General features: G+C 36.4%; 2 protein-coding genes across 2 annotated transcripts; both read right to left on the bottom strand.

Annotated features, from left to right (window-relative positions):
- Positions 1–6,849: 6,849 nt before the first annotated feature.
- LOC131868015 (aspartic proteinase nepenthesin-1-like) lies at positions 6,850–8,175 on the bottom strand. The gene is made up of 2 exons (XM_059215565.1): positions 7,581–8,175; positions 6,850–7,304 (listed from the first exon to the last, which is right to left on the bottom strand). Exons 1-2 carry the CDS (start codon positions 8,173–8,175, stop codon positions 6,850–6,852), a joined length of 1,050 nt encoding a protein of 349 aa, XP_059071548.1.
- Positions 8,176–18,110: 9,935 nt separating this feature from the next.
- LOC131868016 (aspartic proteinase nepenthesin-1-like) lies at positions 18,111–19,437 on the bottom strand. Its single transcript, XM_059215566.1, has 2 exons — positions 18,651–19,437; positions 18,111–18,565 (listed from the first exon to the last, which is right to left on the bottom strand). The coding sequence occupies exons 1-2, from the start codon at positions 19,435–19,437 to the stop codon at positions 18,111–18,113; spliced, it is 1,242 nt and encodes a 413-aa protein (XP_059071549.1).
- Between the last annotated feature and the right edge of the window lie 984 nt (positions 19,438–20,421).

The following is a 20,421-nucleotide window of genomic DNA, read 5'->3' on the forward strand; positions in this document are numbered from 1 at the left end:
ATGACATCCTCATTGATTTTCTGAACTTTCTTAATGATGTTGTCAACACGGGTCACACCCTTATCCTTTCTATGGAGCCTCGTCGCTGGACCAAGTTGGGGCTTCTCTTTCGTATCCAGATCTGCATCCACATCCTCTGAGGGAGCCCTAAGTTTCTTACAGGTACCGGCATTCACAACCTTAGCTTTCTTCACCATCTCAATGCTACCAGTGGGGCACTTGCCTTGAGAAATATAATGAATAACTTTAGCCTATTCATTGAGTCTACGTAGACCAAAGCTAGTATTGTTCATGGCAGACATACTCACCTCCACCACCACACTCAAACTATGCTAATGTTTATAAGTCATTTTCCAAAGCCTTAATGTGCTCTTCATGTTCCTCCTTAAGGTCTTTAATACCATTAGCCAAGGTATGCGTACTCGAAACCTAATACTGTCGAGGTCCCCATTAGGTGGATTGGCCCTCTCTTTGAGATTATTAATCTCTTGAAAAATCTAGGTGAATTGGGCATTTTGGTTATCCTTTAAATTCCTCAAGTTAATATTCGTAATCGTGTTCTCACGGACCGACAAACCATCTCCTTAGGAGTAAACCCACCACCAAGAGTAGGTATAGAAACATTGACACCCTAATCCTCCATAGGCCCATCCAAATCAATCTGAGAGGCATTCGGCCGCTTAGAATAATTCTCATTGACATTGTTAAATACTTTGGTTTTGTCAATAGCTCTTGACATAGAAACGCTAGCCACTCTTTTAACCTTCACATCAGAACTACCGTCCACCGAATTAGGGACATGTTCAGGGTCATCCTCCTCGTTAGATAAAATAATTTATTTTCTGCTAGTACGGTTAGGGATTTTAGACGATGAGGGTCCTTGTCTGTTATAAATGTGAAAGTCTTCATTCCCATTGAAGTCCACCTCTTCATCAGAAGAGATTTCCCCATAATGAATATGGACATTCTTCTTGTATTCTATACTATCTTTAGCACTCGTATTCCTCTCGACATGGATAGTCTTGGCATACTTCATAATCAACGAGAATAAACCCTCATGGAGAACAAGGGAGGATGCACATTTCTCGTGAGCCCTAATTCTATTATTCAATGATGAGACCAAATAAAAGGCCAAGGAAATGCACTTGTGATGCCGAAAATGATTAATAATGACAAAGTGATAGCTAAGTAAGCTACAGAATTTACCATCAAGGGTGAGGCAGCGCATGATAACCTCTGATACCTCCTACCATGGCTTTTAAAGTGAGTTTTTTTCCAACCCAACATTATTATTCTTTCTCACCTTCTCCCTTTCCTTCGGCGGGAAAAAGTTTTTCATCGCCACCATCACACATTTCTTATGCTTGTAGAATTTGGTGCCCTTGTTCAGAATTTTGGACACCTTATCCACCATCTCCTTATTAACCTCTAGCTCCATACCATAGACATAGATAAAACCATCCTTCCACCCATTAAGAAAGGCCTCAGTAACAAGGGCATCCACACCATGAAGCATCTCGATATAACTAGTCAAAACTCCTACCGAAAGTTCTTTCCATACTGCTTCCTTATTTCGTCATTTTTCGCAGACTATGGGATCCAAACGGTTCCTATCTCCCCTAATATTAAAAAATACTAATTCTAAACAACCTGCAACACAAACAGAGTTGACCTAAACCATATAAAAACAATTAAAAAAGCCACCAGAAAGTTCGTCTTTCCCCTCATAAAAGAAGTCTTGCCCAGGACACTTTGGAAGATGTCATTCTCCATCATTTCCAAAAACCCCTTGAGCTTCGCACGCATCATAATCATTACGGAGTAGGTTAAGAAGATCCACTGGGATCTTATCATAAATGTTTGAAAGTTTCCTACTTGCCAAGTCGGCCCCAATGTTGGCCTAAATATCCGCAACCTTATTACCTTCATGGTAGACATGTGAAATGTTAAATTCACAGAAGCCTCTGAGAGGAATTAGGCTATCTTGAATAATATGTTTAATCGACCAAATAGGAGAGGAGGAAGTCGTTAAACAATGATGTTTAGGGAGTCACACTCCAACCAGACCCTTCTCAAACCTTTCTCTTTGGCCAATTTGATATTGGTATAAATTGTGAAGGCCTCATTAAAGTGATTTGTGTGGGTACCCAAAGAGAGGGCCATTGTCGAGACCATCCTGCCATTGTTATCACGCACCACTTCCCCACATCCAGCAGGTCTGGGATTCCCATTCGCCACACCATCAACTAATGTTACTTTAGGTCCAATATTTTTTTTAAATGTTATAAAAATTGATTAACAAGATATGAGAAAGAGTTTATTGAATTAATAGATAGAGAGAAAAATCAAGCCAATGTCATTTCTTTCAATGAAATGGAAAATATTTTTCCAGGAAGAGCATCATCAAGAATCAAGACAATAGATAAAGTAGTAAATGTTGTCAAGTGATTGCTAAGATCAACTTTCCCATTGGACTTCTCAAAACATGGTACCTCTGATTGCTTTGAGATGGGATTGTTTAGGACGGTATATGAAAGTAGTCCACGTGTGCAATATGGTGGAAGAGTTAGTTGGGATTAGGTTTGGCTTGTGCTGGCCAATTATTCAGATGTCCAAATCTCTACTACGATACATAATTTATAACGATTATTTCCATAAAAAAATAAACCAACTGAATAATTGTAACTTGCTCTATTGTATTTAAGTTAAGAGTGTAAAATTATCCCTTTCCCAATTGAATGATCCTTCTTCCTTTCTAGCTATACATTGAATAATAAATAAATATTTTCCAGCATCTATATCCGTTGCGACAAGAATCTTCGATAGAAAAATAATAATAATAAGTAAAGAAAAATGAAATGGCATTATACTAGAATACATTATTTTCATGACCCAAAATAGTAAATTAATGGATACTAAGCGATTGGAGCTAGTTAAATGCCTTGCTGAAGGAGTAATTACCAAAATAAAAGAAAAAAGAGAAAAGAGGAGACTATGTTTAAATTGGTTCAATTTAAAACTTCCTAATAGTATCCTCATGTGGCATACATTGCCAAGCACTGAGAAAGAATTTTTTATATCATTGTACATCTAAATGCATCACACCTTAGGTGGTTAATCGGGTCAATGGAGATGGAAAAATCCTTTACAAAGGCTACACATTATCTAGTAAGCACAATAGTTTTAAAAGATAATAAATAAATAATAAGAATGAAATTAGAACAAGAATTTAATCAAATGTAAATGCACTCCACTCATCACCTTCGTCCCCCAATTGAATAAACTAAGAAAATATAAGCTAAGCTACTAGTTTAGATGTTGTCCAATGCCCTTAGAAACTATATGAATAGCATGTTGGACACCTTATCCACCATCTCCTCATCAACCTCCAGCTCCATACCATAGACACAGAGCACACCATACTTCCACCCATGAACAAAGGCCTCGATAACAACGGCATCCGCACCATGAAGCGTCTCGATATAACTAGTAAAAACACTTATCGAAAGTTCTTTGCATACTACTTCCTTATTTCATCATTTTTCATAGACTATGGGCTCCAAACGGTTTCTATCTCCCCCAATCTTGAAAAATACCGATTCTCAACAACCTGCAACACAAACAGAGTTGAGCTAAACAAAAACAATCAAAAATGCCACCAGAAAGATTGAATTTCCCCTCATAGAAGAAGTCTTGCCCAAGACACTTTGGAAGACGTCATTCTCCATCATTTCCAAAAGCCCCTTGAGCTTCACACGCATCATGATCATTACGGAGTAGGTTAAGAAGATCCACTGGGATCCGATCATAAATGTTCCAAACTTTCCTACTTGGCAAGTCGGCCCCAATGTTGGCCTAAATATCGGCAACCTTATTACCTTCACGATAGACATGTGAAATGTTAAATTCATAGAATCCCTTGAGAAGCATTAGGCTATCTTCAATAATATGTTTAATCAACCAACTAGGGGAGGAGGAAGTTGTTAAACAATTAATGATGTTTAGGGAGTCACACTCCAAGCAGACCCTTCTCAAACCTTTCTCTTTGGGCAATTTGATATTGGTATACGTTGTGAAGGCCTCACTAAAGTGGTTTGTCTAGGTACCCAAAGAGAGGGCCACCATCGAGACCATCCTGCCATTATTATCACGCACCACTCCCCCATATGCAGCAGGTCTGGGATTCCCCTTCGCTGCACCATCAATTAATGTTACTTTATTTCCAATATTTTTTTTTAAACATTATAAAAACTGATTAACAAGATATGAGAAAGAGTTTATTGAATTAATAGATAAAGGGAAAAATCAATCCAATGTCATTTCTTTCAATGAAATGAAAAAGATTTTTGCAGGAAGAGAATCCTCAAGAATCAAGCCAATAGACAAAGTAGTAAATGTTGTCAAGTGAGTGCTAAGATCAACTTTCCCATTGGACTTCTCGAAACATGGTACCTCTATGTGCTTTGAGATGGGATTCTTTAGGATGGTATATGAAAGTAGTCTACGTGTGCAATATGATGGAAGAGTTAGTTGGGATTAGGTTTGGCCTGTGCCGGCCAATTATTCAGATGTCCACATCTCTACTATGATACATGATTTATAAGGAGTGCTTCCATAAAAAAGTAAACCAACCGAATAATTGTAGTGCTCTATTGTATTTAAGTTAAGAGTGTAAAATTATCCCTTTCCCAATTCAAATGATCCTTCTTCCTTTCTAGCTATACATTGAATAATAAATAAATATTTTCCAGCATCTATATCCGTTGCAACAAGAATCTTCGATAGAAAAACAATAATAATAATAATAATAATAAGTAAAGAAAAATGAAATGGCATTATACTAGAATACATTATTTTCATGACCGAAAATAGTAAATTAATGGATACAAAGCAATTGTAACTAGTTAAATGCCTTGCTGAAGGAGTAATTACCAAAATAAAATAAAAAAAGAAAAGAGGAGGCTCTGTTTAAACTGGTTCAATCTAAAACTTCCTAATATTATCCTCGTGTGACATACATTGTCGAGCATTGAGAAACATAGAATTTTTTATATCGCTTGTAGCTCTAAATGCATCTCACCTTAGGTGGTTGATCGGGTTGAGGGAGATGGAAAAGTCCTTAACAAAGGTTGCACATTATCTAGTTAGCACAATAGTTTTACAAAATAATAAATAAAAAATAAGAATGAAATTAGAACAAGAATTTAATCAAATGTGAATGCACTCCACTCTTCACCTTCATCGCCCAATTGAATAAACTAAGAAAATATAAGCTAAGATGTTAGTTTAGATGTTGTCCAATGCCCTTAGAAACTATATGAATAGCATATTGGGCCGCCATCCCTCCTCTTACCCTCCTTGCATTGTCAAGGTGAAATAAGTATGAGGTTGATTTAATAATTATTTTAAATTTATATGTTTTATTTATTATTCATTGTGTGTTTCTTACTTGTTAATGCTTTATCAATTGTAAACTATGTAATACTACGAATACTTTTTCCTTGGAATATATAATTAGTTCTCTCTCCCTCTATATTAAGGATATTTTTTAAGAAATTATTGTTTATTTAAATAAATATAATAATATCTATTTAAGAATTATCTCAACCAATATTTTATTCATCTGAGAAGTTTTTGGGCTATCTAAAAATCTAATAAGTGTCAACTCTCTCAAATAATTGATTTTAGTATACTTTGTGTTCATTGGACTATAATAATACGTAAGTAGACACTGCAACATAGATCATGTGAAATTGAAATTAACATGTTAGGATTTACAAGGTTGAAGAGTGAAGATACTATGATTTTTTGTAGGCAATCAAAACTTTTCTCAATAATTGTGTTATTATGTTGTAGTCCACTAATATTTTAATTTTTTAGGTCACGAAAAAAAGTTCCAAAACCTAATGCAATCCTATTAAAATGTTGAAAACAAGTAATCATGTCACATTATCAATGGCTGAAAATTGATGTGTGGTCTAACATCCATACTCTGAAGCACAAATACATTACATAATTTAATTTTATTATCTAAGGTGCGTTGTAGTGTAGTAGCAACCTTTCAAATGAGAGGCCCCGATTCACCATCAATAAGTTTTCTATATAAGATTTGTGTAAGATGTCATCAAATGCACTATAAAGCGTTGATAGGTAATTGTGAATCGTGATATAGGCATAGCCTTAAATATTAGCACTTTTAAATAAATTGCAAAGGCTCCAAAATGATATTCTTAATTCTCGAGAACTCGTCTTCTCTAGTAGAAAATTATACAATAGTAATTGTAAGAAAATTAGAGAGACCTTCTTAGCAACAACCTTACCTTATATATAGGTTACATTAAATTGTGTTTGATCTTAGTAATGTGAAATGCAGACATGATTGAAAATAAGTATTATTTGAATGTATAAATCACAGACACGGATCTTAAAGTTAAATACCATTAAAAATATTCATAGACATACAATAATTTATTTGACACTTCAGACTTGAAGAAAAGATAAGACCATTACAAATGCTTCATAATTATATAAATTCTCTTGTCGTTGTTTTAACACGCAATTTATATTGATAATCAATTATCGCACCTTCATTTCCATGCCAAAATAACACACATAGTGTAGCATATCATAAGGAACCATAAATGAAGGTCCCCGAGAACAACAGGGGCCAAACAATTTTACTGAAAATAAGCAGCTACGAAGATGAAAATTTACATGATTCGCATATCGGACAGTGCAAAAGGCAGACGCAGGAGACGAGATCACATATTGCATTCGAAGGACAGAGGAAGAGGAAATGAGAGAGACAGAAAAACAGAAGAAGAAGAATTAGAAGAGGGAGATGATGATTTAAAGAGAATCACACTTAGTGGGCTTGAAAGAGAGCGTGTTCTGAGCATTGTTGTAAAGGATATGGAAGTTTTGCTGCTGTATGTTTCCGAAGATGGAAGGATTCTCCGATGGTTCACCCAACATTGCCAGGCACAAGAGATTTTCAGATGCCTGAATGAAAAAGTTGTCTGCCGGAAGCTCGTAATCCACGCCGCCTTTGAAGTTGAAGACGAGGGTTGGCAAGGCAATGTGAGCGGATGATGTGTGGTAACAAAGATCCAAACCTGCACAAGACCCGTCTACAGGAGTGAGATCAATGGCGGACTGAATTTCTTCCTTAAGAGGAGAGTAGGCAGCCTGGTCCAGAATGGTAACAGTGGTTCCGTAGTCGATGATCATACCTCCGCTGCCGTCCGATTGCAGATCGAAAGTTCCAGGAGGAATATCTAGTGCCTTACCATTGAGGGTGATTCCTGTAATAGGAATGTACCAGAAAGTGGGAATGATACTGCTCTTGATGAGTGGGAGAGTCTTGGCTCCTCCGCTCAAGGAAGCACCCTCGCCGAAAAAGAGGGGGCTGGTTTGTGAAGAAGAGTCGGTGATGGGCAAAAGACAGTAAGAGAACATGTTCTCTGCTTTGGAACCCAGCTGTGAGATAAGGGAGAGACCACCTCTTCCCAGTCCCACAAGGCCACCACCCTGAGAGAATCATTGTCCTTCGTTGTCATACCCGCATCCAAATGCAATACCTTTAACCTTGCTGCTCCCAATTGACAATGTCTCGTAAGCCAGGTCGCCGCTGGTGAAGGAACCATCGCCATACTGATACATAAAGGTACAATCTGGATTGCATCCGGTTTGTGTACTCCCCAAGGCGGCACAAAGAGAATCACCGCAGGGAATTGTGGAAAATGTGGGGGACTTGGAGGGGTCGAAGATTGGCGTAGGCTGAGAGAAGCAGTCCTTGCAAGGCTTGCACTGAGTCCAAATCAGATCGCTCCCCGTGTCCACAATCGCTTCGGAGCTCACAGAGGGCGTTCCCAGTGCAACGCTCATCAGAAATTCTCCATCCCCTACTTCAACGGGCGTTTCAGCGTCTAATTGCCCTCTTATCAATGCCTCTATCTTCTTCATTCGCTTCTTACTTCGATCCACAGCCAAACCCAATCTCTCAGAAAAACCCAACTCTCTCTCTGATCTGCGCGTCATATTCACCCTTATTTTTACATTTTCATCGCTGCTAGACTTCGGCCAACCACTAAACAGTCTGTCCGAAGACCATGATATCGTTGGAATAGTAGAGCATATCAAGACCACAAAACCCAACAGCTTTGAACGCTCCATTTCTCTTTTTCTTTTCTAAACCTCGAAACCTTTTTCTGCTCTCATCTACTCCACTCCATGCAATATATATACACAGAGAGAGTGAGAACGAGCCTTAAATCAAAATCAACAGATTCCCCGACGTGTCCACATAACAATATCGATCCTCTTAGAAGGATAGACGAATTTATTTAATTTCCCCTTCTCTATCTCTGCCCGTCTCGAACTGTTCTAGAAGTAGAATAGACTGCTGCAATTCGAAGTGAATCGAATTTTTTTCTGTCCATACCTTCACTAAGTATTTCCGTACACTTAACTCGTAATCCAATTCCTTCTTCCCATTGAATTTTGTGGACCCATTCAGATCGAAATTCCAAAACGTGTTGTAACCGGAGGGTTAGTTTTCTAAAAATATTTAAAATTAGTTTACACATAATTATTCTTAGTCGGTTTATCCGGCTTTCCAACTTATTCTCATTCTTGTTTATCTCATTCTTAAATTTTGCTCTAATTAGTTTATTCATTTTTAAGATTTAGAAATTTTACTTGTACAAAAGTGTTATATTCAATGCTCTATTATGTATTCACATGACCGTATCCTATCATAAAGTTCTATTCAAGGATTTATACCAGAAAGAAAAAGTACATGAAAGTTAATGTAATCTATGTGGTTGAACATCCACATATATAAATCATCTAAATTGAATTTTATTTTTATTCTCGTTCTTATTTATCTTATTTCTCAATTTTACTTGTGCAGAAGTGTTATATGCAATGTTCTATTATATATTCACATTGCCATATCCTATCATAACGTTTTGCTCAAGGATTTATACCAGAAGGAAAAAGTAGAATAAAATTAACGTAATCTATGTGGTTGAACATGCAAGTATATAAATCATCTAAATGGAATTTAAGAATCCATCTTTTAAGAATTGGGTATGTAGTTGTATCAGTGATAAGCATGAAAGTCATGTCAACTAGGGATCACTCCCCATGTCCACGATTGTTTTATGTCAAATCCATAGATATGTGTAAGTTCTATATGTGTGAATATAAATTCTTCCCTAACATTTGATCTAATAAATCTCACTTTTCGTAAATTTACCTTGAAGTTAACTCTTCGCTAATTGTCAAGTATTCGCAATAGTTAAAATCACATTAGGGAGCCTGGTAGATCACTAGGGTCAAGTTCTCCTAGGTTATCCTTCGGAATGGTCGGCTTCACGAGCCTGGCCAATTTAGGTAAATGGAAAAGAAGCATGCAAATTTGCCAAGAAGAAAACTTTGATGGAGATAGACTCATCATGGTGCTCCAACCAAAAGCGTTTCTATGATAAATGTTTCATTTATGCAAATTCGTATTCAATGAATTCTCAAAGCGTCTGCATGTTAAATAAATGCACATTGAATTCTTTCAAAAACCAAAATGTTCAATAAATCACATAAAACAGGTACTAAATGTAATTATGATAGAATAAAAGGTTTAATGTTAAAAAATTCGAATTTAAATTGCTAAATCTCAAGGGTCAGTATTGTATGGTGCAATATTGATTGGACACCCCATTATTGACCAATAACAGAAAAAAGGCTAATACTTAAGTAGACAATAAATGCCTAGACATTGAGTGTGGATGGAGAATAATAAATGTGATACATACGAATGTGTGCATGAATCCACGGGATAAGATAGAATATAAGGGGGTGTATGTAAATTAATAAGGGTGGCTAATTAGAGAATGGGCCAAGATTTCGACAAGATTGCATCATTTCTTTATATATGGTTGAATTAATCCATCCTCTTATAATATACCCAAAACTAAGGATAGCTTGACTAGATTAAAATATTTTACCATTATGTTTTGACCATACATTGACGTGCATGTGAATCCTAAAATAGTAATACATCTCAAAGCATATGGAATGTGGAATATATCATTTAAATTAGATGCTTGGACGTCAAATAATAGTTAATATAGATAGAGTAATGGACCTTGGCACATACTAGCATGTGATACTCATTCTTTACATTTGAATCCTTCATGAGAGGCTAAAAAATAGAGAAATTATGTATAATGAGTAGCTTATATCTCAAGAATTAAATAGACATCAATAAAATACGTGAACCTATTTAACAATCTAGAAGATTAAGATATATGAAAATGAGTAGTACATGAAAATAGTACATGAATTTATTATGCTGAAGGCATCTCTTATATGAATTGGATGAGCTATTTTTGGGCATCAACGATTGTGAGTAAAGGAGACAGCATTGCAAGACGATTGGGAATATTGGAGCTGTCCACTGTCCATTAGTTTTATTCTTCATTTTTTGTCAGAATGTGTGCACTGCTCATCGTCTCTCGATCTTCTCATTTTACCACTATCTCTCCTCTTGCAGTCACGATCAGATGAGATTTTTTCAAAAATTCTACTCCTGCATTAATGCAAACATAGTACTCTCAAATATTTGAGCTCTCACAATCTAAATTTTAGGGTTCCTGCCACTTGTTCCGTGTGCCTCTTTAATAATTCATAAATGTCATTATTTTCTTATTTTTTATTTCTATACAATTTAGTTGTTGCACGGTTTCCCATGATAAGTGAATGGTGGGACCTTTTTTAATTACTAAGTATACTCAACCTTTATGTTTCCATTTGTCTAAATCAAACCATCTAGTAATTCTGAAACCCTAAAAAAGTTGTATGGGTTTTATAGACACTTCAAAATTTACTATGTTTGTATGTGTTAAAATGACTATGTTAGTGGGTTTTAAGTTATTTACTTATTATTCTGTTAATGTATTATATATAATAATAATATTATTGAATAGAAACATATTTGTTTAAATAGTTCAAGTAATTTATGGTGAAAATGTAAATAGAATAGAATAATTTTTTATTTTCAAATAGAAATAAACTATACAAATCATGTAAATTGTATTAGTATTATTGTAATATTATCATAAAAACTCAACCTTCAAGGACCCAACAAAAAAACAGATGTGAACCAACCCATAAAAACCAGGGCAAAGCGGCCCCATAGAACAACAGACAAGAATAATACAGAATTTCTACATAACAAAACTACAACACTTTCACCAATTTGTCATTCTTCTGAATGACATCCTCATTGATTTTTTGAACCCTCTTAATGATGTTGTCAACACGGGTCACACCCTTATCTTTTCTATGGAGCCTCATCGCTGGACCAAGTAGGGGCTTCTCTTTCGTATCCAGATCCGCATCCACATCCTCTGAGGGAGCCCTAAGTTTCTTACAGGTACCAGCATTCACAACCTTAGCTTTCTTCACCATCTTAATGCTACCAGTGGGGCACTTGCCCTAAGAAATATAATGAAGAACTTCAGCCTATTCATTGAGTCTAAGTAGACCAAAGCTAGTATTGTTCATGGCAGACATACTCACCTCCACCAGCACACTCAAACTATGCTGATGTTTATAAGTCATTTTCCAAAGCGTTAATGTGCTCTTCATGTTCCTCCTTAAGGTCTTTAATACCATTAGCCAGGGTATGCGTATTCGAAACCTAGTACTGTCAAGGTCCCCATTAGGTGGATTGGCCTTCTCTTTGAGATTATTAATCTCTTGAAAAATCTAGGTGAATTGGGCATTTTGGTTATCCTTTAAATTCCTCAAGTTAATATTCGTAATCGTATTCTCATGGACCGACAGACCATCTCCTTAGGAGTAAACCCACCACCAAGAGTAGGTATAGAAACATTGACACCCTAATCCTCCACAGGCCCGTCCAAATCAATCTGAGAGGCATTCGGCGGCTTAGAATAATTCTCGTTGACATTGTTAAATACTTTGGTTTTGTCAATAACTCTTGACATAGAAACGCTGGCCACTCTTTTAACCTTCACATCAGAACTACCATCCACCGAATTAGGCACATGTTCAGGGTCATCCTCCTCGTTAGATAAAATAATTTATTTTCTGCTAGTACGGTTAGGGATTTTAGACGATGAGGGTCCTTGTTTGTTATAAATTTGAAAGACTTCGTTCCCATCGAAGTCCACCTCTTCATCAGAAGAGATTTCTCCATAATGAATATGGACATTCTTCTTGTATTCTATACCAGTTTTAGCACTCGTATTCCTCTCGACATGGATAGTCTTGGCATACTTCATAATCAATGGGAATAAGCCCTCATGGAGAACAAGGGAGGATGCACATTTCTCGTGAGCCCTAATGCTATTATTCAATGATGAGACCAAATAAAAGGCCAAGGAAATGCACTTGTGATGCCGAAAATGATTAATAATGACAAAGTGATAGCTAAGTAAGCTACAGAATTTACCATCAAGGGTGAGGCAGCGCACGATAACCTCTGAGACCTCCTACGATGGCTTTGAAAGTGATTTTTTCTCCCACCCAACATTATTATTCTTTCTCACCTTCTCCCTTTCCTTCGGCGGGAAAAAGGTTTTCATCGCCACCATCGTATATTTCTTATGCTTGTAGAAATTTGTGCCCTTGTTCAGAATTTTGGACACCTTAGCCACCATCTCCTCATTAACCTCCAGCTCCATACCATAGACACAGATAAAACCATCCTTCCACCCATTAAGAAAGGCCTCAGTAACAAGGGCATCCACACCATGAAGCATCTCGATATAACTAGTCAAAAACCTACTGAAAGTTCTTTCCATACTGCTTCCTTATTTCATCATTTTTCGAAGACTATGGGATCCAAACGGTTCCTATCTCCCCTAATATTAAAAAATACTAATTCTCAACAACCTGCAACACAAACAGAGTTGACCTAAACCATATAAAAACAATTAAAAAAGCCACCAGAAAGTTCATCTTTCCCCTCATAAAAGAAGTCTTGCCCACGACACTTTGGAAGATGTCATTCTCCATCATTTCCAAAAACCCCTTGAGCTTCGCACTCATCATAATCATTACGGAGTAGGTTAAGAAGATCCACTGGGATTTGATCATAAATGTTCCAAAGTTTCCTACTTGGCAAGTCGGCCCCAATGTTGGCCTAAATATCCGCAACCTTACTACCTTCATGGTAGACATGTGAAATGTTAAATACATAGAAGCCCCTAAGAGGAATTAGGCTATCTTGAATAATATGTTTAATCGACCAAATAGGAGAGGAGGAAGTCGTTAAACAATGATGTTTAGGGAGTCACACTCCAGCCAGACCCTTCTCAAACCTTTCTCTTTGGCCAATTTGATATTGGTATAAATTGTGAAGGCCTCATTAAAGTGATTTGTCTGGGTACCCAAAGAGAGGGCCATTGCCGAGACCATCCTGCCATTGTTATCACGCACCACTTCCCCACATCCAGCACGTCTGGGATTCCCATTCGCCACACCATCAATTAATGTTACTTTAGGTCCAATATTTTTTTTAAATGTTATAAAAATTGATTAACAAGATATGAGAAAGAGTTTATCGAATTAATAGATAGAGAGAAAAATCAATCCAATGTCATTTCTTTCAATGAAATGGAAAATATTTTTGCAGGAAGAGCATCATCAAGAATCAAGACAATAGATAAAGTAGTAAATGTTGTCAAGTGAGTGCTAAGATCAACTTTCCCATTGGACTTCTCAAAACATGGTACCTCTGTTTTCTTTGAGATGGGATTCTTTAGGACGGTATATGAAAGTAGTCCACGTGTGCAATATGGTGCAAGAGTTAGTTGGGATTAGGTTTGGCTTGTGCTGGCCAATTATTCAGATGTCCAAATCTCTACTATGATACATAATTTATAAGGATTATTTCCATAAAAAAATAAACCAACTGAATAATTGTAGTGCTCTATTGTATTTAAGTTAAGAGTGTAAAATTATCCCTTTCCCAATTGAATGATCCTTCTTCCTTTCTAGCTATACATTGAATAATAAATAGATATTTTCCAGCATCTATATCCGTTGCGACAAGAATCTTCGATAGAAAAATAATAATAATAAGTAAAGAAAAATGAAATGGCATTATACTAGAATACATTATTTTCATGACCCAAAATAGTAAATTAATGGATACTAAGCGATTGGAGCTAGTTAAATGCCTTGCTGAAGGAGTAATTACCAAAATAAAAGAAAAAAGAGAAAAGAGGAGACTATGTTTAAACTGGTTCAGTTTAAAACTTCCTAATAGTATCCTCATGTGGCATACATTGCCAAGCACTGAGAAAGAATTTTTTATATCATTGTACATCTAAATGCATCACACCTTAGGTGGTTAATCGGGTCAATGGAGATGGAAAAATCCTTTACAAAGGCTGCACATTATCTAGTAAGCACAATAGTTTTAAAAGATAATAAATAAATAATAAGAATGAAATTAGAACAAGAATTTAATCAAATGTAAATGCTCTCCACTCATCATCTTCGTCGCCCAATTGAATAAACTAAGAAAATATAAGCTAAGATACTAGTTTACATGTTGTCCAATGCCCTTAGAAACTATATGAATAGCATGTTGGACACCTTATCCACCATCTCCTCATCAACCTCCAGCTCCATACCATAGACACAGAGCACACCATACTTCCACCCATGAACAAAGGCCTCGGTAACAAGGGCATCCGCACCATGAAGCGTCTCGATATAACTAGTAAAAACACTTATCGAATGTTCTTTGCATACTGCTTCCTTATTTCATCATTTTTCATAGACTATGGGCTCCAAACGGTTCCTATCTCCCCCAATCTTGAAAAATACCGATTCTCAACAACTTGCAACACAAACAGAGTTGAGCTAAACAAAAACAATCAAAAACACCACCAGAAAGTTTGACTTTCCCCTCATAGAAGAAGTCTTGCCCAGGACACTTTGGAAGACGTCATTCTCCATCATTTCTGAAAGCCCCTTGAGCTTCGCACGCATCATGATCATTACGGAGTAGATTAAGAAGATCCTCTGGGATCCAATCATAAATGTTCCAAACTTTCCTACTTGGCAAGTCGGCCCCAATGTTGGCCTAAATATCGGCAACCTTATTACCCTCACGATAGACATGTGAAATGTTAAATTTGTAGAATCCCCTGAGAAGCATTAGGCTATCTTCAATAATATGTTTAATCGACCAACTAGGGGAGGAGGAAGTTGTTAAACAATTAATGATGTTTAGGGAGTCACACTCCAAGCAGACCCTTCTCAAACCTTTCTCTTTGGGCAATTTGATATTGGTATACGTTGTGAAGGCCTTACTAAAGTGGTTTGTCTAGGTACCCAAAGAGAGGGCCACCATCGAGACCATCCTGCCATTATTATCACGCACCACTCCCCCATATCCAGCAGGTCCGGGATTCCCCTTCGTTGCACCATCAATTAATGTTTTTTTAGGTCCAATATTTTTTTTTAAATGTTATAAAAATTGATTAACAAGATATGAGAAAGAGTTTATTGAATAAATAGATAAAGGGAAAAATCAATCCAATGTCATTTCTTTCAATGAAATGAAAAATATTTTTGCAAGAAGAGAATCCTCAAGAATCAAGCCAATAGATAAAGTAGTAAATGTTGTCAAGTGAGTGCTAAGATCAACTTTCCCATTGGACTTCTCGAAACATGGTACCTCTATGTGCTTTGAGATGGGATTCTTTAGGACGGTATATGAAAGTAGTCTACGTGTGCAATATGATGGAAGAGTTAGTTGGGATTAGGTTTGGCCTGTGCCGACCAATTATTCAGATGTCCACATCTCTACTATGATACATGATTTATAAGGAGTGCTTCCATAAAAAAGTAAACTAACCGAATAATTGTAGTGCTCTATTGTATTTAAGTTAAGAGTGTAAAATTATCCCTTTCCCAATTGAATGATCCTTCTTCCTTTCTAGCTATACATTGAATAATAAATAAATATTTTCCAGCATCTATATCCGTTGCAACAAGAATCTTCGATAGAAAAATAATAATAATAATAAGTAAAGAAAAATGAAATGGCATTATACTAGAATACATTATTTTCATGTCCCAAAATAGTAAATTAATGGATAAAAAGCAATTGTAGCTAGTTAAATGCCTTGCTGAAGGAGTAATTACCAAAATAAAATAAAAAAAGAAAACAGGAGGCTCTGTTTAAACTGGTTCAATCTTAAACTTCCTAATATTATCCTCGTGTGACATACATTGTCGAGCATTGAGAAACATATAATTTTTTATATCGCTTGTAGCTCTAAATGCATCTCACCTTAGGTGGTTGATCGGGTCGAGGAAGATGGAAAAATCCTTAACAAAGGTTGCACATTATCTAGTTAGCACAATAGTTTTACAAGATAATAAATAAATAATAAGAATGAAATTAGAACAAGAATTTAATCAAATGTAAATGCACTCCACTCTTCACCTTCATCGCCCAATTGAATAAACTAAGAAAATATAAGCTAAGATGTTAGTTTAGATGTTGTCCAATGCCCTTAGAAACTATATGAATAGCATATTGGGCCGCCATCCCTCCTCTTACCCTCCTTGCATTGTCAAGGTGAAATAAGTATGAGGTTGATTTAATAATTATTTTAAATTTATATGTTTTATTTATTATTCATTGTGTGTTTCTTACTTGTTAATGCTTTATCAATTGTAAACTATGTAATACTACGAATACTTTTTCCTTGGAATATATAATTAGTTCTCTCTCCCTCTATATTAAGGATATTTTTTAAGAAATTATTGTTTATTTAAATAAATATAATAATATCTATTTAAGAATTATCTCAACCAATATTTTATTCATCTGAGATTTTTTTGGCTATCTAAAAATCTAATAAGTGTCAACTCTCTCAAATAATTGATTTTAGTATCCTTTGTGTTCATTGGACTATAATAATACGTAAGTAGACACTGCAACATAGATCATGTGAAATTGAAATTAACATGTTAGGATTTACAAGGTGAAAGAGTGAAGATACTATGATTTTTTGTAGGCAATCAAAACTTTTCTCAATAATTGTGTTATTATGTTGTAGTCCACTAATATTTTAATTTTTTAGGTCACGAAAAAAAGTTCCAAAACCTAATGCAATCCTATTAAAATGTTGAAAACAAGTAATCATGTCACATTATCAATGGCTGAAAATTGATGTGTGGTCTAACATCCATACTCTGAAGCACAAATACATTACATAATTTAATTTTATTATCTAAGGTGCATTGTAGTGTAGTAGCAACCTTTCAAATGAGAGGCCCCGATTCACCATCAATAAGTTTTCTATATAAGATTTGTGTAAGATGTCATCAAATGCACTATAAAGCGTTGATAGGTAATCGTGAATCGTGATATAGGCATAGCCTTAAATATTAGCACTTTTAAATAAATTGCAAAGGCTCCAAAATGATATTCTTAATTCTCGAGAACTCGTCTTCTCTAGTAGAAAATTATACAATAGTAATTGTAAGAAAATTAGAGAGACCTTCTTAGCAACAAACTTACCTTATATATAGGTTACATTAAATTGTGTTTGATCTTAGTAATGTGAAATGCGGACATGATTGAAAATAAGTATTATTTGAATGTATAAATCACAGACACGGATCTTAAAGTTAAATACCATTAAAAATATTCATAGACATACAATAATTTATTTGACACTTCAGACTTGAAGAAAAGATAAGACCATTACAAATGCTTCATAATTATATAAATTCTCTTGTCGTTGTTTTAAGACGCAATTTATATTGATAATCAATTATCGCACCTTCATTTCCATGCCAAAATAACACACATAGTGTAGCATATCATAAGGAACCATAAATGAAGGTCCCCGAGAACAACAGGGGCCAAACAATTTTACTGAAAATAAGCAGCTACGAAGATGAAAATTTACATGATTCGCATATCGGACAGTGCAAAAGGCAGACGCAGGAGACGAGATCACATATTGCATTCGAAGGACAGAGGAAGAGGAAATGAGAGAGACAGAAAAAGAGAAGAAGAAGAATTAGAAGAGGGAGATGATGATTTAAAGAGAATCACACTTAGTGGGCTTGAAAGAGAGCGTGTTCTGAGCATTGTTGTAAAGGATATGGAAGTTTTGCTGCTGTATGTTTCCGAAGATGGAAGGATTCCCCGATGGTTCACCCAACATTGCCAGGCACAAGAGATTTTCAGATGCCTGAATGAAAAAGTTGTCTGCCGGAAGCTCGTAATCCACGCCGCCTTTGAAGTTGAAGACGAGGGTTGGCAAGGTGAGGTGAGCGGATGATGTGTGGTAACAAAGATCCAAACCTGTAGAAGACCCGTCTACAGGAGTGAGATCAATGGCGGACTGAATTGCTTCCTTAAGAGGAGAGTAGGCAGCCTGGTCCAGAATGGTAACAGTGGTTCCGGAGTCGATGATCATACCTCCGCTGCCGTCCGATTGCAGATCGAAAGTTCCAGGATGAATATCTAGTGCCTTACCATTGAGGGTGATTCCTGTAATAGGAATGTACCAGAAAGTGGGAATGATACTGCTCTTGATGAGTGGGAGAGTCTTGGCTCCTCCGCTCAAGGAAGGCACCCTCGCCGAAAAAGAGGGGGCTGGTTTGTGAAGAAGAGTCGGTGATGGGCAAAAGACAGTAAGAGAACATGTTCTCTGCTTTGGAACCCAGCTGTGAGATAAGGGAGAGACCACCTCTTCCCAGTCCCACAAGGCCACCACCCTGAGAGAATCCTTGTCCTTCGTTGTCATGCCCGCATCCAAATGCAATGCCTTTAACCTTGCTGCTCCCAATTGACAATGTCTCGTAAGCCAGGTCGCCGCTGGTGAAGGAACCATCGCCATACTGATACATAAAGGTACAATCTGGATTGCATCCGGTTTGTGTACTCCCCAAGGCGGCACAAAGAGAATCACCGCAGGGAATTGTGGAAAATGTGGGGGACTTGGAGGGGTCGAAGATTGGCGTAGGCTGAGAGAAGCAGTCCTTGCAAGGCTTGCACTGAGTCCAAATCAGATCGCTCCCCGTGTCCACAATCGCTTCGAAGCTCACAGAGGGCGTTCCCAGTACAACGCTCATCAGAAATTCTCCATCCCCTACTTCAACGGGCGTTTCAGCGTCTAATTGCCCTCTTATCAATGCCTCTATCTTCTTCATTCGCTTCTTACTTCGATCCACAGCCAAACCCAATCTCTCAGAAAAACCCAACTCTCTCTCTGATGTGCGCGTCATATTCACCCTTATTTTTACATTTTCATCGCTGCTAGACTTCGGCCAACCACTAAACAGTCTGTCCGAAGAACATGATATCGTTGGAATAGTAAAGCATATCAAGACCACAAAACCCAACAGCTTTGAACGCTCCATTTCTCTTTTTCTTTTCTAAACCTCGAAACCTTTTTCTGCTCTCATCTATTCCACTCCATGCAATATATATACACAGAGAGAGTGAGAAGGAGCCTTAAATAAAAATCAGCAGATTCCCCGACGTGTCCACATAACAATATCGATCATCTTAGAAGGATAGACGAATTTATTTAATTTCCCCTTCTCTATCTCTGCCCGTCTGGAATTGTTCTAGAAGTAGAATAGACTGCTGCAATTCGAAGTGAATCGTATTTTTTTCTGTCCATACCTTCACTAAGTATTTCCGTACACTTAACTCGTAATCCAATTCCTTCTTCCCAATGAATTTTGTGGACCCATTCAGATCGAAATTCCAAAACGTGTTGTAACCGGAGGGTTAGTTTTCTAAAAATATTTAAAATTAGTTTACACATAATTATTCTTAGTCGGTTTATCCGGCTTTCCAACTTATTCTCATTCTTGTTTATCTCATTCTTAAATTTTGCTCTAATTAGTTTATTCATTTTTAAGATTTAGAAATTTTACTTGTACAAAAGTGTTATATTCAATGCTCTATTATGTATTCACATTACCGCATCCTATCATAAAGTTCTATTCAAGGATTTATAGCAAAAAGAAAAAGTACATGAAAGTTAATGTAATCTATGTGGTTGAACATCCACATATATAAATCATCTAAATTGAATTTTATTTTTATTCTCGTTCTTATTTATCTTATTTCTCAATTTTAATTGTGCAGAAGTGTTATATGCAATGTTCTATTATATATTCGCATTGCCATATCCTATCATAACGTTTTGCTCAAGGATTTATACAAGAAGGAAAAAGTAGATAAAAGTTAACGTAATCTATGTGGTTGAACATGCAAGTATATAAATCATCTAAATTGAATTTAAGAATCCATCTTTTAAGAATTGGGTATGTAGTTGTATCAGTGATAAGCATGAAAGTCATGTCAACTAGGGATCACTCCCCATGTCCACG

The sequence above is a fragment of the Cryptomeria japonica genome, unplaced genomic scaffold (genome assembly GCF_030272615.1).
Source record: "Cryptomeria japonica unplaced genomic scaffold, Sugi_1.0 HiC_scaffold_193, whole genome shotgun sequence".
NCBI lineage: Eukaryota > Viridiplantae > Streptophyta > Pinopsida > Cupressales > Cupressaceae > Cryptomeria > Cryptomeria japonica.

What these genes read in the sequence shown, in the direction of transcription:
- LOC131868016 (XM_059215566.1), bottom strand. Translation starts at nt 19,437, where the DNA reads ATGGAGCGTTCAAAGCTGTTGGGTTTTGTGGTCTTGATATGCTTTACT. An exon ending in CCCCCTCTTTTTCGGCGAGG is followed by an intron (nt 18,566 to 18,650) that starts GTGCCTTCCTTG and finishes TTCCTATTACAG; the next exon opens with GAATCACCCTCAATGGTAAG.
- LOC131868015 (XM_059215565.1), bottom strand. Translation starts at nt 8,175, where the DNA reads ATGGAGCGTTCAAAGCTGTTGGGTTTTGTGGTCTTGATATGCTCTACT. An exon ending in TGGGAGCAGCAAGGTTAAAG is followed by an intron (nt 7,305 to 7,580) that starts GTATTGCATTTG and finishes TTCCTATTACAG; the next exon opens with GAATCACCCTCAATGGTAAG.